This window comes from Panulirus ornatus, chromosome 4 (genome assembly GCF_036320965.1).
Source record: "Panulirus ornatus isolate Po-2019 chromosome 4, ASM3632096v1, whole genome shotgun sequence".
In the NCBI taxonomy this organism is placed as follows: domain Eukaryota; kingdom Metazoa; phylum Arthropoda; class Malacostraca; order Decapoda; family Palinuridae; genus Panulirus; species Panulirus ornatus.
In genome coordinates this window covers 63,977,302-64,001,511 of record NC_092227.1, presented here as the reverse complement: position 1 = coordinate 64,001,511, position 24,210 = coordinate 63,977,302, and the positions used below count along the sequence as shown (strand labels likewise).

Sequence of the window (24,210 nt, the reverse complement as noted above, 5' to 3'; positions counted from 1 at the left end):
ATCCATTTGTTTACATCCCTGAACAGACATCTCTCGAGTTCAACAAAGTATCATCCTTCACAAGATGTATGTAACATATCGTGTCCATGACTCTGTTCTCCACATCCTGCCACATCGGAACACTACAGAGTGACCAGCACGCACAATCCCGATGTATACACAAACCTTAAGACCCTTGACGGAGGAACAAATCTCTGACACTACAACTATACGAAAATATCACTAAGGTTGTTTAGACAGTCTGTCCTCCTACGCTGAAGACATCAGCAAGTAAGAGTTGAATACTAAGAAGGCTGTTTCTTCACCACTTCCACTGCCTCTGGCAACAACAGCCAGCAGGAAAGAAAAAGTCTGGAAGAAAGACCACACGATGGTGAAGTAACCCTGCATAGAAAGGGATGCATTTGTTTCTGGTGTTTTGTAGTCAACTCCACACCACCATCATCATGTGCAACTCCGCGTCACACACACTTCTGGAAGCGCGCGTCCTATCCAGCACTGTCCATACTCTTTTCTGTCTTCTTCGTGATCAACAAGAAAATGCCTCAATACAACCAAAATGATTATTCCCAAAGCTTTTATTCCCCATCACATCTAACTAAACATTTCCCACCCAATGTAAAAATAAAAGGTCAGTTCCTTATCAAACTTTTGCTAAGTTTGCTCTTTTGGTTTATGTAGTCGGACTTTCCATTACGTCCATAAACGTACGATTTAGAAAATTTACCCCAAATCAGACTCGCTGGCCCTACCACATCATCCTAGTGAGGCATTACAACCTAGGAGAAAATATTACACTAAGCGAACGGCAACTCAACTCAGTCATGTTCGACGAAAAGGAAACAATATTTTTTCTTTCATTTAAATGTCATATCAATTCAAAACTACCATATAAATCTGACAACAAACAAAAACAGACACATAGATAAACACGGACAAAAAAAACATAACCGGAAACAGTAATTGAGGAAGAGGAGGTTGTATTATACAACTTCCTAGTTGACGTCAGAGGTGTGTAAATTCCCGTTGCGTCATAGAGATATAAGATAAAAAAAAATACAACATGCATTACACTCTAGAAAGCAGTTCCAAGAGCGCTGATACAAGAAAAAAAAGATATTCCTTAAATTCGTTGATGGAGAATAAATTTGGCAAGTCTTATAATAAAAAACTAATAATTCTGAGTACTTACCAGGTCTGGATGGTCTTCCGTCATCTATACAAGACGTATCTGAGTCTACACATGCTAATAAGAAAACATTCTGATACAATATAGATAAAAATATAAATATATATCTTTGAACATTATCATGGAATACGAAAGAGGAGCTAAAAAAAGGTCAAACGTTACAAAGCGAATGATCCATAAAACAAGATAAATACATCACTATGGCATAGAGCAAAGAAAACGGCAGCACGGCACAAAGTGGGACAACAACACTAGGCGCTACAAGCTGGGATAGACAACGCTGCTCGACTCCCTCCCCAACCCAAAGTGCAAGCCAGAGCTAAAATTTTGTCCTCTGTGGGGAAATGAATAGTTTATCGAGAGCCTTAGAAGCAGCCTGGAGAGAGAGAGAGAGAGAGAGAGAGAGAGAGAGAGAGAGAGAGAGAGAGAGAGAGAGAGAGAGAGAGAGAGAGAGAATGGACTACCATGGCCTAATTAGAACAAATTGACCAATCACAGGCCAGGATTACTTACCCGTACGTTTCCCCTCAGCTTCAGCAGCCAATCAGCGGTTTGCATTACTCACCAAGATAGCCTGGCAGGAGAACAAGCCAATCAGGGTCCTACTTTACTCCCCAGAATATTCTACGATTAGAATTTGCCAATGAGGTGCCTACATACGTATATTCAGCGGAATACCCAAGAGGGAAAACAGCCAATCAACGGCCGAAAAAAAAAAAGTTATATTCACCGAAATATCCAGCAGTAAAAATAGCAAATCAGCGACCAATAAAGGCCTCTGAAATGCCCAGCAGCAAAACAAAAATAGCCAATCAACGGCCAGGATTACTCAACAAGCCCCTACCAGCAGATACAACCAATGAGCGACCACGATGACGCATAAGCAGCCAATCAGCGCCCACGAATACTCACCGCGATAGCCTCAGCGTGGGTGACCGAGGAGAAGTTGGTTTGATTGGCAGCGAGGATGAGGTCACCCGGCCGAAGACCTGCTCTCCAAGCTGGTCCGCCCTGCTCCACCCGGGAGACGTACACGCCGATACCTGGAGGAGGACAAGACCAGACAATATCAATAAACGGAATGATCATCGGGTAGCGATACTTAAAGAGTAAACAACAGTTTTGTATATTGGATTCTGCATACCAGCTTCTCCTGGAGAGGATGAAAACTGGACCAAGACCAAAGCAGGATTCTGAAATTACAGTAAGTCGCAGACAAGGTCGAAGACTACAGCAAGTGCAAGAGCTTCTTCGGTACATCTTTACTAGCCTTAACGTTTGGGGCTCATGAAGTCAGGAATTGAAAAATATCTATCTTTTTTTTCTATTTTTTTTTTTACTTTGGGGTCTTCAGTCAGGGACAAAAGTCCATATCAAGGGTGGACTTTAACTGAAATATAGACAGAATAATTTGAAATGGACAATGAGGAGACAAGGGAAAGTGTTTTACGAATTTTGGAGGAAATGAAAAACCTGTCTTTTGAAATGTTCCAGGTCATAGTTACTAGGAAAGACATGAGAAGGCAGAGAGTTCCAAAGCTTCAAGTTATAGGGAAAGAAACAGTTATCAAAACGCCCCAACTATGAATTCTCAACGAGCACACAGTAATCACTTGACACAGCAACTTGTCGAGTATTGCTTGGTCAAGCTAGTCGTGTGGGCACACAAGCAACCTGCTTTCGGGAAGCAAAAACAAAAATAATACCTATAGAAGAGGGAAAGTGAACCAAGGGGTCAAGTTTGGAAGTTAACCTGGGACAAATTTATAAGTCTGGAATTACAGAACCAACAAAGGAAACAGGAAAATTGTTAAGAATTTTCGATGGAGGGACGGGTAGAAAGAAACTGGGTCTTGGAGGTATTAAAATCAACCAGACTTCGCCTACCCCATTGAGATATCATAAGTCTGAGTCCACTGAGAAAGTTATGCTGAAACGAAGTGCAGACCAAGTGAGAGAAGAAGCAGAGCAGAAGGGTGTGGAGGAATGCAGAAGCGAGTCGTTAGCATATATGCGCATTTGATCATTTGTGGAAGAAACGACATCGTTAATAAAATGAGTAAAAGTGTAGGAGACATGACAGAACCTTGAGGGACACCGCTAGTGATGGAGAACGAGGGAGAGGCTGATCCATGAACAACACGGAGACAGATCGGCCACAGAGGAAGCTAGATATGACGGAGCAAAATGAGGGAGGGAAGCCAAAAGAAAGGAGCTTAGAGATGAGACCCCGATGCCACATTCTGTCAGAAGCTTTGAATGTGTCAAGAACAACTAACATAGAATATCCCAAATCTTTCAAGGGTGATGACCAGACATTAGTAATATAGAGAAGAATAACAATAGTGGATCTCGCCTTACGGAAGCCATACTGGATATCAGAGAAGACTGTGAAATTCAAGATGTCTGAGGATATGGAGTTGAGGAGGATTTCAAATACTTGGAATTGGCAGATGTCAAGGCAACAGGACAAAAGTTAGAGTGAGAACGGTCACCCTTCTTGAAAAGGGATGTACCAAAGCATACTTCCAAGAAGGAAAACCTCTGGTTCTTAAACCAAAACGGAACAGCCTAATCAGCAGAGGTGCAAAGTTCAGAGACACTCTTTCAGTACTCGGGGGAAGCATGCCTTCAGGATCATCAGCTTTGCTGGTGCCGCAAGTGCCGTGTTTTCTTGATAAAGTACAGGGTGTTCTGAAACATCCTAATAATATTAAGTGTAGTGACCTTTGAGCAATAAATCATACAAAAACAGTTAAACAATATATAAGATTTTACTGAAAGTGAATCATGTTTCGTTGAACCCAATGTGCTTTGTAGTATGTCTTAGTGTTCAAATGTTGATAAAATTCAAAGCCGTTCAAATCTTTCTGGAACATCCTGTAATAACCCCATGACAGTGCATCCATAAAACAAAAATGCAGACGCAAAGAAAACTGATACTATTCTACAGCCAGAAGCCTGGAATTCTAACCACTTTCTTAATAAACGTTTATGGATGCAGACGGATGGAAAAGCCACAAGGTTCTACTTTACGTTCACTTCTGGCCAACATTTTTCCTTTTTATGAAGAAGCAAAATTTGGGGAGATAAATGATCCTTTTAGTTCTAGCCATTATTGTACGAGCAGTATTTAAGTGACATATTTCAAGTCTTAAGGGACTCGACCCCAACCCACGTATAAAATACTTTCAACAACATGCAAACACCATGCACAAAAATGTTTACATTAAATCTACAGTAGAAAAAAATTACGGAGAAACTGAATGCAGCTCGCCACAATTGTGTGTTAGCATAGCGTCGGCTACACGCTTCAACGGTCAAAAGAACTAATGGAAACTGTGAATGCTGACAGTTCAAAAGGCTTCTTGATAATATAGAAAGCTCAAGAAATGGGGCTGTACGAGTGCAGTCGCAGTCTTCCCCCCGTACTGTACAAGTAGGTTAGTGCAAACTGGTGATCACACAGAGGCTGAGTCGTGCCGGGCCATGCAGTGTGTGGACCAACCGTGCTCACTCCATCATCTGACGAAGAGATCTCGTGACGAAGAACTCGCTTCCCACGAGGATATTTCACAAGGTCTCCTTGCCTGGGTAATGACTTTATCATCCTCCTTTTTCCGCCACAGTATCCACACCGGAAGGTGTGAGAAGAGGTTTGGTCATACACAAACCCGGCCACGGTAGGGACTCGGTTTTCTCAATTCATCAACTGTGCCACAGGTTCGAAACAGAATAATCAGAAGCTCCAAGATCCTCCTCGTGCCATATACTGATACAACCCGAATAAAACCTTGTAAGTATAACCTTTGCTAACTTTAGCATCACGTTCTTTTGTATGCGAGATCCAGTGTTTCGGCTTTGAATGGAATTCTGAACGGGTCGATATACCAGAATTAAGCGAGCACTACTCACGGACTCCCAGCTAAGCCTGCTAGTGTTACGGTATATGACCTTGGGCAGTTGATGCTTCTCATTATAACACATTTCCTACCTTTAGTAGCGAGTTCCAGGGATATGGGGGCTGGATTCAAGGCAGTACCATGCAAGTGGGGACTAAGGAAGAGGGTAGGTTGGGAAGGACCTATGAAGGAAAAAAGGACCCGAAGGAGAAATGATAAGAGACAGATGGTACTAAGGTAGGACGAAACAAGAGTGACAGTAACGTTAGTGGGGAAAGCAGGAGAACAAGTAGTGAACTACCAAGAGGGTTATCGGGGCCATCACTGCACCAATCAGTGACGTTCCCAATTTTCAAGAAGAGCTTCTTCGTCGCCCAGACCGCCTTCGTGATCTGTCTGTCCTCCCTGCTTCTCATGAACCCGGGCATCACCACAGAACGGGAGGCGTGTCCTCAGACTCGAACCGCCCTTAGGGCGCCTCCTCCGTCAGTAAAATTCCTCTACGTGGTTTCTGACGTTTCATCTTCCTGGCAGGTTTCCTTGCGGTGCCTCACCTTCGACGTCCACCTTCTGCTGGACCGACAGCCACGCCCGCGCCACTCCTGCAGCGCAAGAACACACCGGCTGCCGCCAATCACTCCAGGACCCGTGATACACGCCACACCCACCTCTTAAACAGGAACTCCACGTCGACGAGGCAACCACGCATCTCTCCGACGTGTTCCTGCTTCACCTCATGCATCTTCTTTAGCATCGAGGGACTCCTGCCAAGATTGTCACCTATTTCTCAATCTACCTCTCTTTCCCCAACTTAATCATGCACCTTCAGTAGCTCCTGGCTATCACACCTCATGCACCTCTTTCTCTCAGTTCCATGAACCGTAACACTCCAAGACATAGGACACCCGCAAAAGATCCATTCCCAGTGATGTAGTATTCGTAATAACTGGACTAAACGATATTCCGAGACGAGACTAAATTGTCAGATCGATTCAAAAGCAATATTCTTCTTATAAAATCATACATCTCCCTTATCTTTCAAGGAAACTGAAACATCTCTTAGTTACTAGGAATCGTATGAAAATCCACAAAACTAATCTGAAAATAAAAAGCTTTTGCAGCTTCTTCTAATTCGAATCATCTGATGGATTAACTTACTCTCTGTGATATGTCGTCAGTTGGCAATGTATGTATATTACATTGCCAGTTTATATGTCATACGAAAAATAACGTTCATCTTAATAAGAAGCTACGTGTGTACGATTCGTAACCTCTTATTAATCTGAGCATCATTTTCCTCGTTGTATATGATTTTCCGAACCTCCTGCGAAAAGGATATGGCGACCAACACGCCATAAAGGAAAGAAGCACCTGTATATTCCCACGACAGATCCCCCTGCGGGAGTCCGCTCCTAAGTGTATACGTTACATTACCCCGGACCAGAAAGTTCTCAACATAGCATTTCTCAAGGATAGCAACATTTTCCAATGAAAGTGGGAGTTCCTTGTAAAACATTGGCACTTGTTTCAAGTCTGTAAAAGATTTTTTTTTTTTTTTTTACGTCACTCGTTTATTCTGCACGTCTTTTAGCATATTCTTCCTGCTACAAGGAACCCGAGTTCCAACAACACCAGGAGAGGCTAACTGTGAAATACTTTTTAGTTCATAGATCTTGACGACTTTATATTGATCAGATTTTGATATGCTGTGAAAGAAGATAGCAGGAGAGAGAGAGAGAGTGAATATTGACTTGTTAGAAACACAAGAACAGGAATTCCCTTTCCCCACGGACCTTTAACAATATCTCCTTTAGTACCTCTAAATAAATCAACAAAGCGTGAGAGTGTGTGTGTATATATATATATATATATATATATATATATATATATATATATATATATATATATGGTCAACTATGTTGTTTACATACATGTTAGTTTCAGTCGCATGACATTCATAAACGTGCAATATGTATATGCACATGACGGATGAGAGAGGGAACACGCACGCCGACACAGCTGCAGCTGTGGTTGAGGAACCAAGAATAGTGTTACGTTGTCCGCTCACGACGCCACGGTAAGTGGGAGGACCGGCGAGTCGGAGGGCTCACTCAGCCCAAGTCTGTGGCTTCTACCACACATGATGTTGCATTACCTCTGCAGTGTTCTGTCTTCCCTGTGAAGCTTATGCTTCGTTTATGAGGCTCATACACTTGTCTATTCCTCATAAAAAAAGGAGTATATGTATACCTTGTGAGCCAGCGTCAAGGAGATGGGTTGAATCTATTCAAAGGCGAAAACCCACTACGTAATTGGTGCTGTATACTGGAGAGATTGTTGAGGTTCTTTCCATGTCTTGTGGCGCGATGAACAGATGACTTGATCACATGCCTCTCGAGATATCTTTTCATGGGGAGGAAAAATATATGTCAACGGCAGTCTATTGTGTCGGAAACTACCTTGAACGTCAACATAACATCAATTCTCTTTTCCTCTCGGAATTCAACGGAATTTGGAATTTCTCTTACATTATTTCTCTTACACTATTCACTCTCTCCTGATGAAGGATTGGGTGTTGGGTCTGCCTGTCCCTTCTTTTGTGACTAGTTTAAAGCATCCGAGTTTTATGTGTAATCCCACTGTACCTGCAAGTGCTTTTTTTTGTCATTCCACTTACTGAAACATCTTTAAAACTTCAAAAAGGAAGCAGGTTATACGGATCGGGCAAAATGTTCTCTAAATATTCCTTAATGCAACAGGTGGAGGAGGCAGGGGGCGTGAATCTCACTGGGAACGCTAAGGAGAAAACTCCATACTTTTTCCTGGGAGAGAGAGAGAGAGAGAGAGAGAGAGAGAGAGAGAGAGAGAGAGAGAGAGAGAGAGAGAGAGAGAGAGAGAGATTCACGATGGACGAAAGTCATGTATTCATTCAGCAAGAATTAGAGAGACTCAGGGTAAGACATTGGCTGTGTGTTTTTAAGACTTAAAAAGTGGGAGGATTAAGTCGCACCGCCTGCCATGGGTGGGTCATGAAGGTGATTTTCTCTTCCAAGCAAAGGAAGTCGAGTGATTAATGTACAAGCTCCACTCTAGCCCACCCTCCAAGGGTGAAAGAAAAGCGCAAGGTTTACCTCACAATATCAGGGATCTTCACCAGGACTCTTACTCAAGAATCATCTTTATAGAAAACAATGTGAGGGAGGCGAAGATGGGTGACTTCGCTGTATTGTCTCTCCTCCTGACTCTGGGCGTGAGTGTTAGGTACGCGAGGGAAAATGTATTACCATAACTGAAGTCAAGGAAGAGAGATAAGTTAGGGGTAACTTATCAAACCCTTCAGATTTCTAAACCAATTTGATGACGATGATAGTATACACTTTTTTGAAAGGTGCACAGACAGGACAGCCAAGACCACAACAAAATATCTAAATAAAACACTTCTTAGAAAAAAAGGTAAGGAAGTATTCCTATAATGTCCAGTCAGGATTAATGGAATAATCTTAGTGATGGCAATGTGAAAGCTGACGGTATACAGAGGCTTCAAAAGCTATATGGTGGTATAAAATTCTCTGCAACGGAGCCCCACGAGTGTTGAAGACCCTCCCTCTACTGTAACAATGGCTTATTACAGATAGGTAAAAACCGCATCAAATATATTCCTGAAGTCTGGTCTCCTCACTTAAAGACGTACAAAGAACTAATAGAAAACGTCCAGAGGTACGCGACAAGGATGGTAACAGTATTAAGAGGACTGAATAATACCACAGAAGAAAAAAGATTAAGCGGTGAACTGATCACACAACCTTCAAGTTTCTATGCCGGTCTCATAATGTTGAGTGAAAAGTTCTTCGAGAGATGCAAAGACAGAAGAATCATATCCTAAGTCAAGAAAGCAGGTAAAGAAACTTGTTAAAGAAGGCGTTAAGATGTGCTTTCACAGAATCAAGTGTAGTGGGATGGATAAAGTAAATAATAAAACTGAGTACTGACAGGTCATTGATTTTTATAGTTTTATGGTAGTGGAATTCATGAGATGGGGCGCCATGAGTGAAGAGCTCCCTTCCCATACTATACAGTACAAAAACGTTAACTACTGATATGTAAGTACACACACACACACACACACACACACACACACACACACACACACACACACACCATGAGCCAGCAAGGCCCAGCCCGCTGTCGGAGCCACATTGGTTCGAATCGTGGGCGTGGCAGCCAGCCCACACCCAACTCAAGTGTTCATCCTCCCCCTCGAGGATGGTCGACAAATGGGTACCTCGCTTTACATATGTGTGTGTGTGTGTGTGTGTGTGTGTGTGTGTGTGTGTGCGTGTAAAGGAGTAAAACCACGGTGCATATATTACAAGATTAAGAGACGGGAAACACCGGTGTAAAACTCCCTCCCCGTAACACACACACATGCACACACACACACAAACACACACGACTGGCCCAACGCCTCCCTGGAGTTATCACCGTCCAACACTGGGATTCAGATCAGAGCCGAGCACAATTTCGTTAGCGGGAAAACATTTTACAAATCGATTTCCGGTAACATGGCGTCGTGGTCTTTGCGAAGGGCAACTCGCACAATACTCTCCAGTCTCCCAACAATCTACGCAAATGACCTCTGACCCTTCCCAACTTTCACTTTACTTATATGCTTGTTTACCTGTGTGGCCACTGGAAAATCTATTATACCAGACTGTCAATCTGTCTGTCATTCGCCAGAAAGTTTATAGATGTAAACTATACTGTCTGCTTTTGTCTACCACAACGTCTGTCTGGTTACCTTCCATGCCTGCCTTCCTATCTCTTGCGTTATGTTTCCCTTTGTCCACTGCTTACCTCTCTCTCTCTCTCTCTCTCTCTCTCTCTCTCTCTCTCTCTCTCTCTCTCTCTTCCTGTCTATCTTATTTTGTCTCCCTACCTCACCGCCTCCCTCCGTCAACGAATGCACCAACTCATTTGCCCTGAGCGAGACTTTCAGTCCTAATGCCTACGTGGAGGGCACCAATTAGGTCCTACTCCCGTCCTAGCTAGCGAGGCAACAATACTAATTAACACGAGTGTACGAGGCGTAGGAGCGAGGGAGGGAGGGAACACTATCATATATATCTTCATAGTGCTCGTCAGTTCTTAATATTTAAAGCAATCTTTAACTTTATTCAATCGTCTGTCTTTTCCACTCTATTCTTTAACTTATTTACTTATAAAACTGGCAATACGTGATGCATTTATCGTATCAAATATTCCTTTTAATAGACTCAAGGCCATTTCATATGGACTGAAAAGAATAACAGTAAGGAAAGACAAAAAACAGGCAAGTCTAATATCACGAAAATATTCACCAGTTACGGAACATAACTCGAATATATTTTTTCCTCCTCCTTTGAAGGTGTACAACATTCTTCTGTGGGTCGTGGGCAGGAATGCAGAACTCTGCAGAATGTGGTGGATGAGAGTACTGCTCGAGCGCATGAGCGCCACTCTTGAGTACTGCTCGAGCGCATGAGCGGCACACTTGAGTACTGCTCGAGCGCATGAGCGGCACTCTTGAGTACTGCTCGAGCGCATGAGCGGCACACTTGAGTACTGCTCGAGCGCATGAGCGGCACTCTTGAGTACTGCTCGAGCGCATGAGCGGCACTCTTGAGTACTGCTCGAGCGCATGAGCGCCACTCTTGAGTACTGCTCGAGCGCATGAGCGGCACACTTGAGTACTGCTCGAGCGCATGAGCGGCACACTTGAGTACTGCTCGAGCGCATGAGCGGCACACTTGAGTACTGCTCGAGCGCATGAGCGGCACACTTGAGTACTGCTCGAGCGCATGAGCGGCACTCTTGAGTACTGCTCGAGCGCATGAGCGGCACACTTGAGTACTGCTCGAGCGGCACTCTTGAGTACTGCTCGAGCGCAGATACGACACGCTATACCAGCACTCAAGCATGATATGCTTGAGTGCTGCTGATACGAGAGATGACCATGGATGAAGTAGGGATGAGACATGAGCCTGGAGGTCAACGAATCAGAGATATAAAGACATTACGCAAAATGTTACTGATGGTGGGTGAGAGCGGGACAAACGGTGGTCGTGCACAGACGACGTGTGTGAGCGAAGCGTGAGGACGATGGCCGAACCCAGGTCATGACGCATGGTTGTGGTAGGTAATGTGCACGAAACACATACACGATCATTGTTATTAGTATAATTCCTATCATTATCGCAATCATTATCATTACTATTGTTATTATCATTATTATTATTACTATTATTATTATCATCATCAAACAGGTCAGTAAGCAACTGAAGAGCATGTATTATCATTATCATTAGTATCTTTTCTATTATTATTATTATTATTATTATTATTATTATTATTATTATTACTACCGTCATCAAACAGGTCAATAGGCAATTGAACAGCATATACTATCATTATCATCATCATATTTCTATCAGTATTATAATTATCATTATTACTTTTATCAAACTGGCCATAAGCATTCGCCACCAAAACGTCACGCTATTATCATTTTGATAAGTTTGACGACTCTGATTATATCATGGAACAATCAGAATGTGTCAGTTACGTCTAGCTTTTTGAGATAATCTATAACTAACGCTTGAATACATCGTACGCGAAAAACACCACCGGCGCATGTCGAGAAACAAAGCATACGTACCTCTATAATCAAATTCTGTTGCTTAAACAAGAAACATGCCAGTCTATACCAAACTCTGCTACTGTCTTTATTCTAGATGTATACTTGTGATCAGGAGAGAAGCTGGTCCAACACATTTTAGCTACAACACAAATGCAAAGACTTTCAAAGACTCACTGGTCAAGGCAAGTCAATGCCACATGTCATTCTCATGATTTGTGTTGAAAACGATGGTGGAGATTAAACGACAAGTCTATGGAGCCTTCAGCCTTCAAGGTACTTCCACAAGAACATTGTCCATAAACGTTTAGTGGATCCTAAGATAGTTACCACATCTAAGTCAGCTTTTATGAAAAACGTTATGAAAGCTTTGAACAACTAAGAAAGAAACTTTCAGTATCTCTACATGGATGAAGGAAGGAACTTTCTCTTGGTCCACAAATAAGACATGTGACGGCAGAGGAAGCGTTAGACACAGCTTGTAAACGCAGAACACAAACAGATGTGCCAAAATCAATAGTATATTCAAGTGACTAACAGAGATATGAACAAAGAGAGGATTATGGACCACAAATAGTACGAGAACCTGAACTTCAACGATATTTGGCAACAGCAAATGGTAGTATATTTAGTGTGGTCATCCACAATTATCTTAGCAACAAGACAGCTGAAAAAAAAAAAATTGCAGAGTTGCCCATGTGTCGCGAATCATGAATCCTCTCGAGATCCATTTTCTTCTCTCACTTAGAATTCTCCCCAGGCAACCACGACCGTACATGTGTAAGAACAGGTTAGGTTACGAGGTCTTCTGGTATATAATGACTCCCGACACGTCAAGATCATAACTTAAAAGAGTTAAATGTATGGAATGAATTACATCGACATGAAGACGTCCGTTACATCGGACAAAGCCTGGAACAGCAATGACGTCTACAGTGTCCTTGATGAAGAACACACATCCTAAAACAGGTGATGGGGTAACAATATTCCAAAAAACTGACACATATCTTTTTATATGAATATAAATATAGGGGAGAATGAATATTTCCCACGTGTTCCTGCGTGTCGGAGAAGGCGACTAAAATGGGAGGGAGCGGGGGGGGCTGAAATCCTCCCTTCCCGTTTATAATTTTCCAAAAGAAGGAACTGAGAGTTGGGCCAAGTGAGGATATACCCTCTAAGGCTCACTCTTCTGTTCTTAACGCTACCTCGATAACGCGGGATAAGGCGAATATGTATGGAGAAAAGAAAGAAAATAAATAACTAATGAACACATGGACCCATTATAAAAACAATTCTTACCATTGCTTATTCCATGTCGTACATGCCAACCCCGTCGAAACCATCACCTATTATGCAATTTGTACGTCATACGGGTTCTCTTGAAGGCAGAACAAGACGTAGGTTAAGTGGTCGAAGAGGCAACACAAGAGCGAATCTCTTCTCTCTCTCACACACTAGTTACCACATGCTCGCACCTGCACGCACTCCATCACGACTGCTCACTGCAATGTAAACAAACAGTGGCGCTCCAAGCGGGGAAGCCCTGAACCAAACGCCACGCGGGTCTCCCTCGACGAGACAGCCCATATCCCCGAAAATAATTTCCCTCGAGAATAATAATAAAAGAAAAATGTATTTATTACCTGACTTAATTTTCCCTTTGATACAACGAACTGGATTAGAATTTTACCACTGAAATTGGATGTATATTTTAATGTCGAGTGAGAACGACTGTAATCAAGCACCACTGGCTAAACAATTATTAATCAACCATCCAGCTACCGCGCTATTAATACCACAACAATCAAATGGGATAATAACTCGCCCATGAAGGATCGTTTCAACGGTTTTTTTTTTTTTTTAGAAATTGAATAAGTTTGCGAATGGGGAGTCCAGAGTGGCAGGACTGAGGCTGCTGGTGGATACATTTTTGAGACCCAAAGTGGCAAGTTAAGGATCTATCTAAACATTGATACCCGGTGCGACGGCTTGGGGCGACTTACTGTGAGGCTCAGTGTGGTAAAGTAGGGGCTGGGTTAAGCGAGGCCCCAGGGCAGGTTAGGGTGAAGGCTAGCCGACAAAGGTTACAGGTTGTTGGCCCAGTGAATGGATTCGAATGAAAGGGCCCCAGTGGATGAGAGGGTTCTGGCGAGCTTGGTGCGAGACTGGAGGAGTGGAGGCTATACCCTAGGCGGTAGTGTAAGGGGTGGCTGGAATGGAGTACCAGATTGGTATTATGAGCTAGTGAGGGACCTGGATGGTGGAGTGTGTTTTACGAGTGCCATCCCTGAGGTAGCCATCCTGTGGATAATTAGAGTGGGAAGTAACGTGGCAGACCGAGGGCTGGTTCGTGTAAAGATCCTAGTGACTCAAGAAAGGTTAGGGTGTTCGGGACGTAATGGTAACTGGGAAGGGCTACTCAGTGTGGAAACCACGAAGGTATACTACAGGCGACTTAGTTATGGAACCATGGTAGCAAAGTGGGGCATTCAGTCCTGGAACCAGGGTGGCACTGTGTAGGGCACTCAGTCCTGGAACCACGATGGCAAAGTGTGGGATGTTTGACCTGGAACCAAGTAATGGTGCCTCGCATAGCCTGACAGAAACCTACGTTTATGGAGTTGGAACTAGCTAATGTAAGGCAGTTGAGGTCGTCCGTGACAGAGGCCAGCATGCACTGGTGTTGTCTGTTAAAGGGTCACTGAAGAGAACAACTTTACTTATAGCAGGGAAGTAAATGAATATCGTACCAGTCAGGGCACTGAACTTAGATGACCCAGCTGGATGTAACTATTCGGTACCAGTTTGATGTACTACGGTATGAGTGTGAGGACTAAAATGCAGGAGGTGTCATCATTTGATCATCTCGCCACACCGCCCGTCAGCTCGGTGTGAACCGCCGTCTCTGCTTTCAGAGTCCGTCATGCGAAAACTATTAATAAAATTAAGAGTGACTTTGACCACACAGTGTGCTGTGGGGCATCGCAACAAGCGTGATGGATCGTCTAGCACGCCAACATCTCAGACACCAACCCAGACAGTGTGTAGTCGGTAGCATTTTACCCGTTACATTCAGAATTACATCTTAGACTCTGTGGAGGTAATAGAATTACGAGGATAATCTTGAGGTAATCAAATATTCAGAAACCCATTAGGCGTGGAACTAATTGCACCACACTCTGGACAATAACTTCCCTCGTGGCCACGTCAGCTTTAGGCTGGAGCAAATCTATGTTTAATTTATTCCTCTCGAGCAAATACTCTTTTCAGCTGCCGCGGGACAATAGATATTATGACTTCCGCACGATCATTATCTGAATGATTTGAAACGTCTAGAATTATCATTCTATAACGGTAGAAGAGAGACAGACTTGATCAATTCATAAATGTTGTTATCCATCTATTTCTGTACTTGTCTGCTATCTCTAGGTGCTCATATATATAATATATATATATATACATATATATATATATATATATATATATATATATATATATATACTACCCTGGACGTCTTCCTGAAACGACTGTGGTGCTACTCTATAGTGGTGTGACTTCAGAATACGTACGAGAGAAGAAATCCACACAAGCCTGTTGCAGACTTCAGCTATCTAGAATATTGTAAGCGTCGGCAGATCACACCAACACGAACCCATGTTTTCATATCGTATCCCATTTCGAGAGAGGCTTTGGTGATCGTACTTTCTAAACAATGACGAAAAGACCAGAGTATCATAGCCAAGAGTCGTACCCTTGTTATCATAGGTCGTTCTGTCGTATTTAAGGGATAAAGGAATACTCTTCACCTTTCTCCTCCCTTAAGAAGCGAGCCATCATGTAAAAGGATCCGTATCGTAATGACACAAAAATGGTTCTCTCATTACGAAAGTATATATATATATATATATATATATATATATATATATATATATATATATATATATATATATACAATTCTCCATTCAGGATATTCCCCAGCTTTTCATATCGCCATCCAAAGAAATACTCCTCAACTCTACTCCTATGGTTGTGTATACAGGATATTCCTCAGACCTTCAAGTATTCCCCTGTACAAAAAAAAAAAAAAATATTACTCAAGCCTTCGTTCACTGATCTGTACCTCGGCTATCCCTCAATTCCGCTCCTATCTTGCGAGCTTTATATATCGCTCTGCATGCCTAGTAATCCTCCACATTTCCTGTATCGCACTGTACAAAGAATACTCCTCCAACATTCCTGTAAGGCTAAGCAACAAGGGATATTTCTTAAATCTTCCAGCACTGCACCTCATGCAAGATATTCCTGAAACCTTCGTCTTTTTGCTATACCGTTGGCATAACTCAAGACTCCTAGTATTGCAATTTACGTTCAGTATTCCTCAAGCCTTCGCTCTAACACTCTGCTCATCCTGGGGGAGGGAAGGGGAACTGTTCAATATAGTATTACCGATTTTAGATTTGGCTACTCAAACACACTGGCCTACCGCAGGTCACAGGTTGTCACATGTATATATATACATCTATCTACTTACACATATATACATAAATACATTTATACATGAGCATGAATATACATACATGAAACTACTGATAGGTTTGTGGGGCCTGGTTGTGGATGCGTGGCTATAGTTTACGTACATTAAACATGACGTAGAGAATGGATGTGAGTGGATGAGGCATTGTCTTCGTCTGTACTTGGCCGCTACCTCGCTAACGCGGTAAACAAGGTGGTGGTATGAAAGAAAAGATATTCACGAAACACGAATACCATTAAAGCTCTTACACTGACTTTATAGCATCAAAGGTTCACATCACGGACACCTGATGCCAGAACACATATGAATAACAGACTAGTCCAAATCGGGACGGAATATTTTTTGAGCCAAGTCGACATGGCTTCCGTTAGTAAATATGAATGGCCGGAATCATCAAACAAATGTGCCGAATACTTTTTGCATTTTCGGTATTCAAGTCCTTGTTTCCCCACTGTGAAATTCTGCACCTCGAAAAATATTTTTTAGCTTCCAGTTTACAAGCGTTTTGCAATACGATCTTTCTCTAAACCTTAAAATGTCGTACGTCCGGTTGGCTAACGATATGTCCGACATCACCAAAAACCTCTGACCTTTAACAACGTAGCTTGTGTTCATGTAGGAAGGGAAGGCGTGTTGGCCGAACGCTCGCAGAACTGTCATGCAGAAGGCTAACTACGCAGGTCTCGATGTTTCAAACCCTTGAGAACGCCGACGACTTGAACGCCTGAAAAAAAGGAGATATGATTCCTGGAGAACGACATGAAAAATACGATTTGATTCCTGGAGAACGACTTGAAAAAGACGATTTGATTCCTGAGAACGACTTGAAAAAGGTGACTTGATTCCTGGAGAACGACATGAAAAAGGCGATTTGATTCCTGGAGAACGACATGAAAAAGACGATTTGATTCCTGGAGAACGACATGAAAAAGGCGATTTGATCCCTAAAGAACGACAACGCGATACAACTTGATCCCTTTGAGTGAAACAACATAAGACCTGATCTGACCCCATGACCACGACTAACCTAACCTTGAGCTTAACAGTCACGAAGGACGAGACTTCAGTTATCTGTCGTAGCTGTTATGATACGAGAGTTAAGCCGTCTTGCTCAAGGGGCTGGGTCTTCGCACTCAATGCGTCACCTGTACACCCAGGACGGAAAAAAATATCCGTGTTGGTAATTTACAGGTACTGGCAATTTACCAGCGCTGAACTCTCACAACAAAATAAATGAGAACAAAAAAAAAAATTCCAAGGTCTTGAAAATAGTTGGAAATTCCTGGATAATACTAAACACAAAGGGAATCTTGATGCTTTAGTAATACTTATGAAAGAAAAATTATTTGAGAAAGTAAACGTTTAATAATACTGGTCTGTGCTGACTGAGGTAAGATGTCATACTCTCCGAAACGCCTCGAGTGGACCATCTTCAGCGATATTGGTACTGGGTACCTGACCGTCCAAGGCCATGCCATGTGGGTGTAGTTCGTGTGTCTGTTTTGCTGACGGCCTATCTCTGAGAGAGCAACCCGCGGTGGGAATAGAAAGCAAACATGCAAATGTTCCAAGTGTCACGTTTTAAGTGATTCTGGTCATCCCTTGCTCCAAAATTAATACCTGCTGACGTATGTTATATGCAACGTACTACACACACACACACACACCACACACATGCAAATGTGACGTTTCGCTCAGCACGAACACTGATCGTAACAATAAAACATTAATTTTTTGTCCTAGTTTCCCTGTATTTCGATGTGAACAAGCACATCATTTTTCCACTCATTTCCAGCTTCTCTAAATGTTACATGCAACTTTTATCTGTAAAGAACATACAGGAAGTGACGTAAAATACTAAAACATTATTTCACCTACGAGTCTAATCTGGCACTATCAGATCGCACAAGGAATTCACTGTACCATTTTCCAAGCTGTGGGAGTTCGCCACTCAGGAACCAGCGCGCCAATGTTTTCAAATTGCTTTGACGTGACGGGCCACAAGTGCCAGTATTCATCACGTGACTATTTCCTACAACACGAGCTCGGCTTCGGTCCTTCTGTCTCGGTTTCTGTGGCTAAAACCTGCCCACCGAAGACCATCTAGCGGTGTGCTACCCACCATTCTATAACCCAGCTCACGCCAGCTCTTAGCTCTCCAGCACCCAGCAACGGTCATCTACTCTACTTGGCGCCCATTTGACCAGCTACCCATTTCGAAAAGGTTACATCAACGCACAGCTTCGCTGGAGACTCGGTCACTTCTACAGGTTACTGTGAATAATAATAAATTCGCGAATTTAATTCGTCGCTTTTAGAGACTATTGTCGGTAATAAGGAACTCGCGAAGTTAAGGTCTTTTGGACCCAATCGCGGGAAGTCCCTTTAATTGGTTAAAATTAAGCACGTCAACACGTCGTTGATCCTCGCTCAGCTACTCCAGGTTCATAATTAATAACTTAATCTGATTAAACTACGAAACTAATTTCCCCTATCCCTTTTCAAATGGTCACTTCTTCAAATTTCATGTGCTCACTTTTTCCCTTTATGGTCATCATAACTGCTCAGGTCACCACCTCCAGCTAAAGATAGTACAGCTAACTAGACATTAAAGATTTATTCGTCAAACGTAAGTGATTATCAACTCCCGATCTCAAATGATACCGTCACTATACCACACACACTTATTTCCAAGTATTTCCAGTGTTCAGCGAATATTTTCTCGCACTTGTGTCCCACTGTATAACTCATAACTTGACGACAAACACTACTGCCTTAGATTGTAATCTACTAAATGTTACGACTCTATTTGGTAACAACTATCCATTGGCGGTGTTATCTTACAGAGGTACAAGCTCACTATTTCATTATAAAAGGCAATCACAATGTCCAAAGTGGGTCCCAATAAATCACTTATCCTAGTCAAGGTTAAATATCTATGAATCAAAACAGGAATAAATTTCCTTATGAATAACCATAAGGTAATCTACATCTCTTTCACTTCATGTAACTGTATAACAAAGAGCGCGTTATTCACCAGAGGGGTTGGGGGTCACTAATTCCACACAACCTGAGGCGCTGGTGAACAACTCCCACACAACCAGAGGGAGTGAGGCACAACCGCTACATCTTGAGACGCTATCATAGTTCAACTACCACATAGTAATGGGTCATAGCTTGAGGAACAATGGCTAATCTGCCACATCTCTTGAATGGATGTAGCCATACTCCTAGATCCTCGTGGCTTCGGGCTTCAACTACTGAATCCTTAAGGGGTTATGACGTAAGTTCTCACACCATCATGGGGTATACATCTTACTCTCTCATCTTAAAGGGTAAGGGATTCGATACCACAATTTTTTCGGGTTGTGATTAAAGTATTTATGAACTGAAGCTGACCCCCTGCACTTCAAAAAGCTATTGCTTAACTCGTATTGTGTACTGTGGGGTTATGGCTCAACCCCTCACACCTTGATGCGCCACAGCAGAAGCCCAGGTAACGTTACGAGCTGCCGCAGTAGTATCAACAACAGTAGCTGCAACGGCACCAGGAACACCATCATCATCAGCTGCAGCGAAGACGTCATCATTAACAGCAGCAGCTGTGGCGTCGTCTTCATCAGTAGCATCAATAACAGTAGATCTGGCTTCAAGGGCACCATTAGCAGCAGTAGTAAATGCAGCCAGCTGTAGTAATGACATCATTTTCAGCAAAAAAACTGCAGTAGCAGTGGCAATAATAACAGCAGCAGCATCAACAACAGTATGTGTAACAGCAGCAGCATCATCACGGTCATCATTAGCAAAGAACCACGAGCAGAACTTGTGAGCAGCAGTAATACGAGCACCAGCAGTACTATAAATATCACCATCAGTAGCAGCAGCATCACTATCATCAGCTACAGCAGTAACACTGGCGTCAGAAGCACCAAGAACATCACTAGCAGTGGCATCAGTATCTTCATTCTCGATGTAGCTCCTCGAAAAATATCGCCAGTTCATTCGTTGATCCAAGTGTGAACTGAGTAACAGTTTACATCATGAAGTACTCCATAAGGTCGACAATGGGAACACTTTCTTTATCAATGTGTTTAGTCTTGATGGAGGAATCAGTCAGCCTTGTTTGCGAGAAAGGTCATAACTCGTAGACTTGTGACAGTATTTGGACATGAGGCCTGATATGTTTACGAGGGACGACCTACACTTGAGGTATTTTGGAACTGCTCGTTTATGCAGACACATCAGCGAGTCTATTGATTCGTTTTGGATGAAATATAACCAGTCCATGTGAAGTGCCTTCCCACTATTCGCGATAATTTATTCATTTACTAGAATTTCTCGTGAAAATGTGCACTGTATATGGATAATGAAGACTTGGCTCATGTCATCAAAGATATCGCAAAGATTCTTCCCCTCCCTTTATTCATATTTGCCTCTGAAGGCAAGTATTTCAGCTGCAGTCCCACATTTTGAAACTGATAAGATTCTGCAATATATTAACATCCAAGGTCAGTATATACAGTGAGCATTAAACGGAATGAAAGTAAACAAAATGGTAGGTCTTGATAAGTTAAGTTTAAGAACAGTACAAAAGTATGAAAAATAAGATGAGATAGTGAAGCACTTAGCTGCTCCTTTCAGCAAGTCGCTTCTAAAATTTAAGAGTTCCTTCGGACGTGATGTTTGCCAATGCGACATCAGTATCTAAAGAAAATTAAAAGTTCCTGCCAGGTAATTATCCGTCAATCAGCATATGTCTAAGTGACAAAGTCATTTAGATCACCAACGAAAAATCTGCCGCATGATGTTTGACGCAATCGTTCAATGTTGACAAATCTGCTCGATTATTTCCATATGATGTAATCAACATGGATGATGAAAGTAAATATGATATTTTCATGGTTTGGCTTGAGAAAAAAAAATGATGAAATCCCTTATCACAGATAAATCCCAAAAGTTAAATCACATGGCATAAATGGGGCTGTACTTCCTTGTTCTGGAAATTGATCGAGTGCCACAGAGAAAGAGGTCAACAACTGTTAACTCCATGTTAGAAGTAACAGGCAGAGTACCGCAAGGGTCAGTCATGGGACCTAATGCCTTTGGTGATATACACACTCATGCCACTGACAACTGAGTAGTTGTAAAATATCAACCTGTAACTTTACTTGGAAAAAATGAACATTAACTCCTGCAAGTTGACTTAGTCAAACTGACACACAGGGCCAGCAAGTGGCAAATGAATTTTGAGAGAAACGAGAGCAAAGCTTTACAAAATACAGTATGACTGTGGTTGAGCTACTGAACGTAAATGAGGGAAATGACTTGGAGAGCACAAGACAGAAACAGTAAATAAGAGAAACCTTAAACGTCATCAGCAGGACGTTCAACATGAGGTCTCAAGAGACAAGTCTCACTCCATTATACTGACTGGTTGATCTCCACTATAAGTACTAGCGTTCAGTTTTGGTCGACCTACTCGGTTAAAGAACACTAAAACGAGCGTGTACGGGACGAGATACCAAGATCACTCCCGGTCTAAGAAACCAATCTTACGAGAGCTGTCTACGACCTTAACTCAGAAAAGTGATCAGGAAATGACCCAGTGTAGGTGTAGAATCTAAAATTAGCGAAAGTTCCAATCACCTTGATCTACGCAGGTGTTTGATACTAGGACGAATCTAATTTCAACCGTAGTAAAGGACCGCATGGCATGAGTTTCACTTCGAATGTGATTAGGAACTTTTTTGACACGAACATATGGAATGACTTACCAGATCTATTGGATGAAAAGGAACACTGTAAATATGCCTAGAGTAAAACTGACGAGTGACTCGCGTGAAATCTACGGCTGATGCAATAGCCATCCTCTACTTACATAGTTCACAAGTATTTGTCTAAAACATTTGTTTTCTTCCTCTCTTCGCACTAAGCTCTATGGTTATGATCTCTTCTGCTATCACAAGCAGCCATGATTGGACCTAGTTATCTGTTGCAGTCTGATTTCCTTTGCAACAACAACAGCAGCAGCAGCAGCGGTAGCAGGAACAGTGGCAATCGTATCGGTATGAGCAGCTGCATCATCAAGAACAAGTCAGCAGTGGCATCAGCAGCAGCAGCAGCAGCACTAGCAATAACATTAGTAGCAATAGCAGTAGTGCCAGTAGTAGTAGTAGCAACAGCAGTTGGTCCGCGAGGTAAACCAATCAACAGTCTAGATGACTAACGGCACTGTAAAAGTACGTTCAGCTCACCAGCTTAATATTCCACACCCTGCCTCCCTGCAGGGTGCGATGGTGCAGGGGCCGGAGGAAGACTGGGAACTGGGGGCTCTGGGAAGGTTACCAGTTATACTGGGAGAACTGCAGGATGGAGTGTAGTTGTACTGGGGGAACTGCATGACGGGGAGATGGGAGGGTGTGCAGTTCTAACGGGGGTGATGGAAATGGAGTCACGGGAGGGGGTGTAGTTCTATTTTAATGGGTGGGTCTGTTGATGGGGATAATGAGGAAGGGAGAATTATACCAAGGGCACGGTAGCTGTTTCCTAATGACTGACATGGTATAATTACCATGCTGTGTTTTTCGTTTCTATGAGAATAACACTGACTATCATGTTTGCTGATCTGTGGTACTATCTACTTAATTGTGTTTGTGAGTCATCTACAAGCGTAAGCTCATGTCTTTGTTCATCTGCTCTTGTGAGCCATATTTGTTCATGAACTCTTTATTTGCTGGTCCCTTGTGTTCCTTCATCTTGTTTTTGCGTTCCAGATAAAATGCGTCTGAACAGCTGTTATCAATCAACAAGTGTGTTTGTTGTTCTACTGTAAATATACTGTGACTCTTGGTCAGCTGTGTTTGAGGGTACGATACCTTCCTTCGTTAGCTGCATTTGCTGGCCATGTCTTATTGATCACTGTCGCATTTTCATCATTTTCGTCCGGTGATCAGTAGAGTCGAAATGACTATAATCCCTCGTGTGCGTTGATGAGTTCAGTCGTTGGTCTGTCGTATCTTCGGTTACGTCAACCTGCTGGTCAACTGGGGCTGTATTAACCATCTCTCTTTCGCTGCTAAGATGTCCCTTGCTTGTCGTCTGAGGAGGTTGGATGGGTGCGTCCGTTAAAAAACTGCATGTTCCTCGAACCAACGTGGCTGGCGAGTGCACGTGATGGACACGTGCATCCTCCCTGTTCATCAGCTGCTATCTTGATATCGCTCGTGCTGAGCCTGTACGACATCCTGCCTGACGCGATCCTGGAGAGTGAATATTCTGTACGTCCTTCCCTCCTCCTCTCTCTCTCTCTCTCTCTCTCTCTCTCTCTCTCTCTCTCAAAATAACTTTTCCCCTCACTGCAGCAATTTCCTTAAGAGGCCAGAGGAAGGTGGATACCGTAAATAACTCTCTAGACGAGAATATTGTTCAGAAAAGTACCTTCCCACGCGTCACACGTTATTGCCAAAAATAAATTGGATGTCTTCTTCAACTTGTGCTCCATAGCCCAAAACATAAGCTCTAGTTTTCTTCTATATTCTCTCTTTTTTGGGTAGTCTGTATTTGTTCGTCGGTTCTTATCTATCAAGAATTTTTTTTTCACGTTGATCATCTGTGTCTGCTGGTCAACGGGGTTTAATTTTGTGTCGCACTTCTGTTGTGTTGTTGATGGTCGGTTATATATTTCCTTCGATGTGTTGTTAATGAATTTTAGGCAATCAGCTGTGTTCATCAATCAGTCGTGTTTACTGATATAATGTGTCTTGATAAATTATGTCTTTCTTGATATGATAACCAGCTGTCTATACTGGTGATCTATATCTATGTTTGTGTGAACAAACTTTCCCTTCTCTTTCTTTTTTCCGTTTCATAATTCTCTCCATAATTCAATTACGGCCCGGCTTTGATGTGG

At 42.6% G+C, this 24,210-nt stretch overlaps 1 protein-coding gene across 1 annotated transcript in view; it reads right to left on the bottom strand.

Annotated features, from left to right (window-relative positions):
* Positions 1-24,210, bottom strand: part of LOC139766738 (uncharacterized) — a 1,106,342-nt gene that overhangs the window by 737,134 nt on the left and 344,998 nt on the right. The window contains 1 exon segment of the mRNA XM_071695663.1: positions 2,102-2,232. Within this exon segment, the coding sequence (XP_071551764.1) occupies positions 2,102-2,232 (131 nt within the window).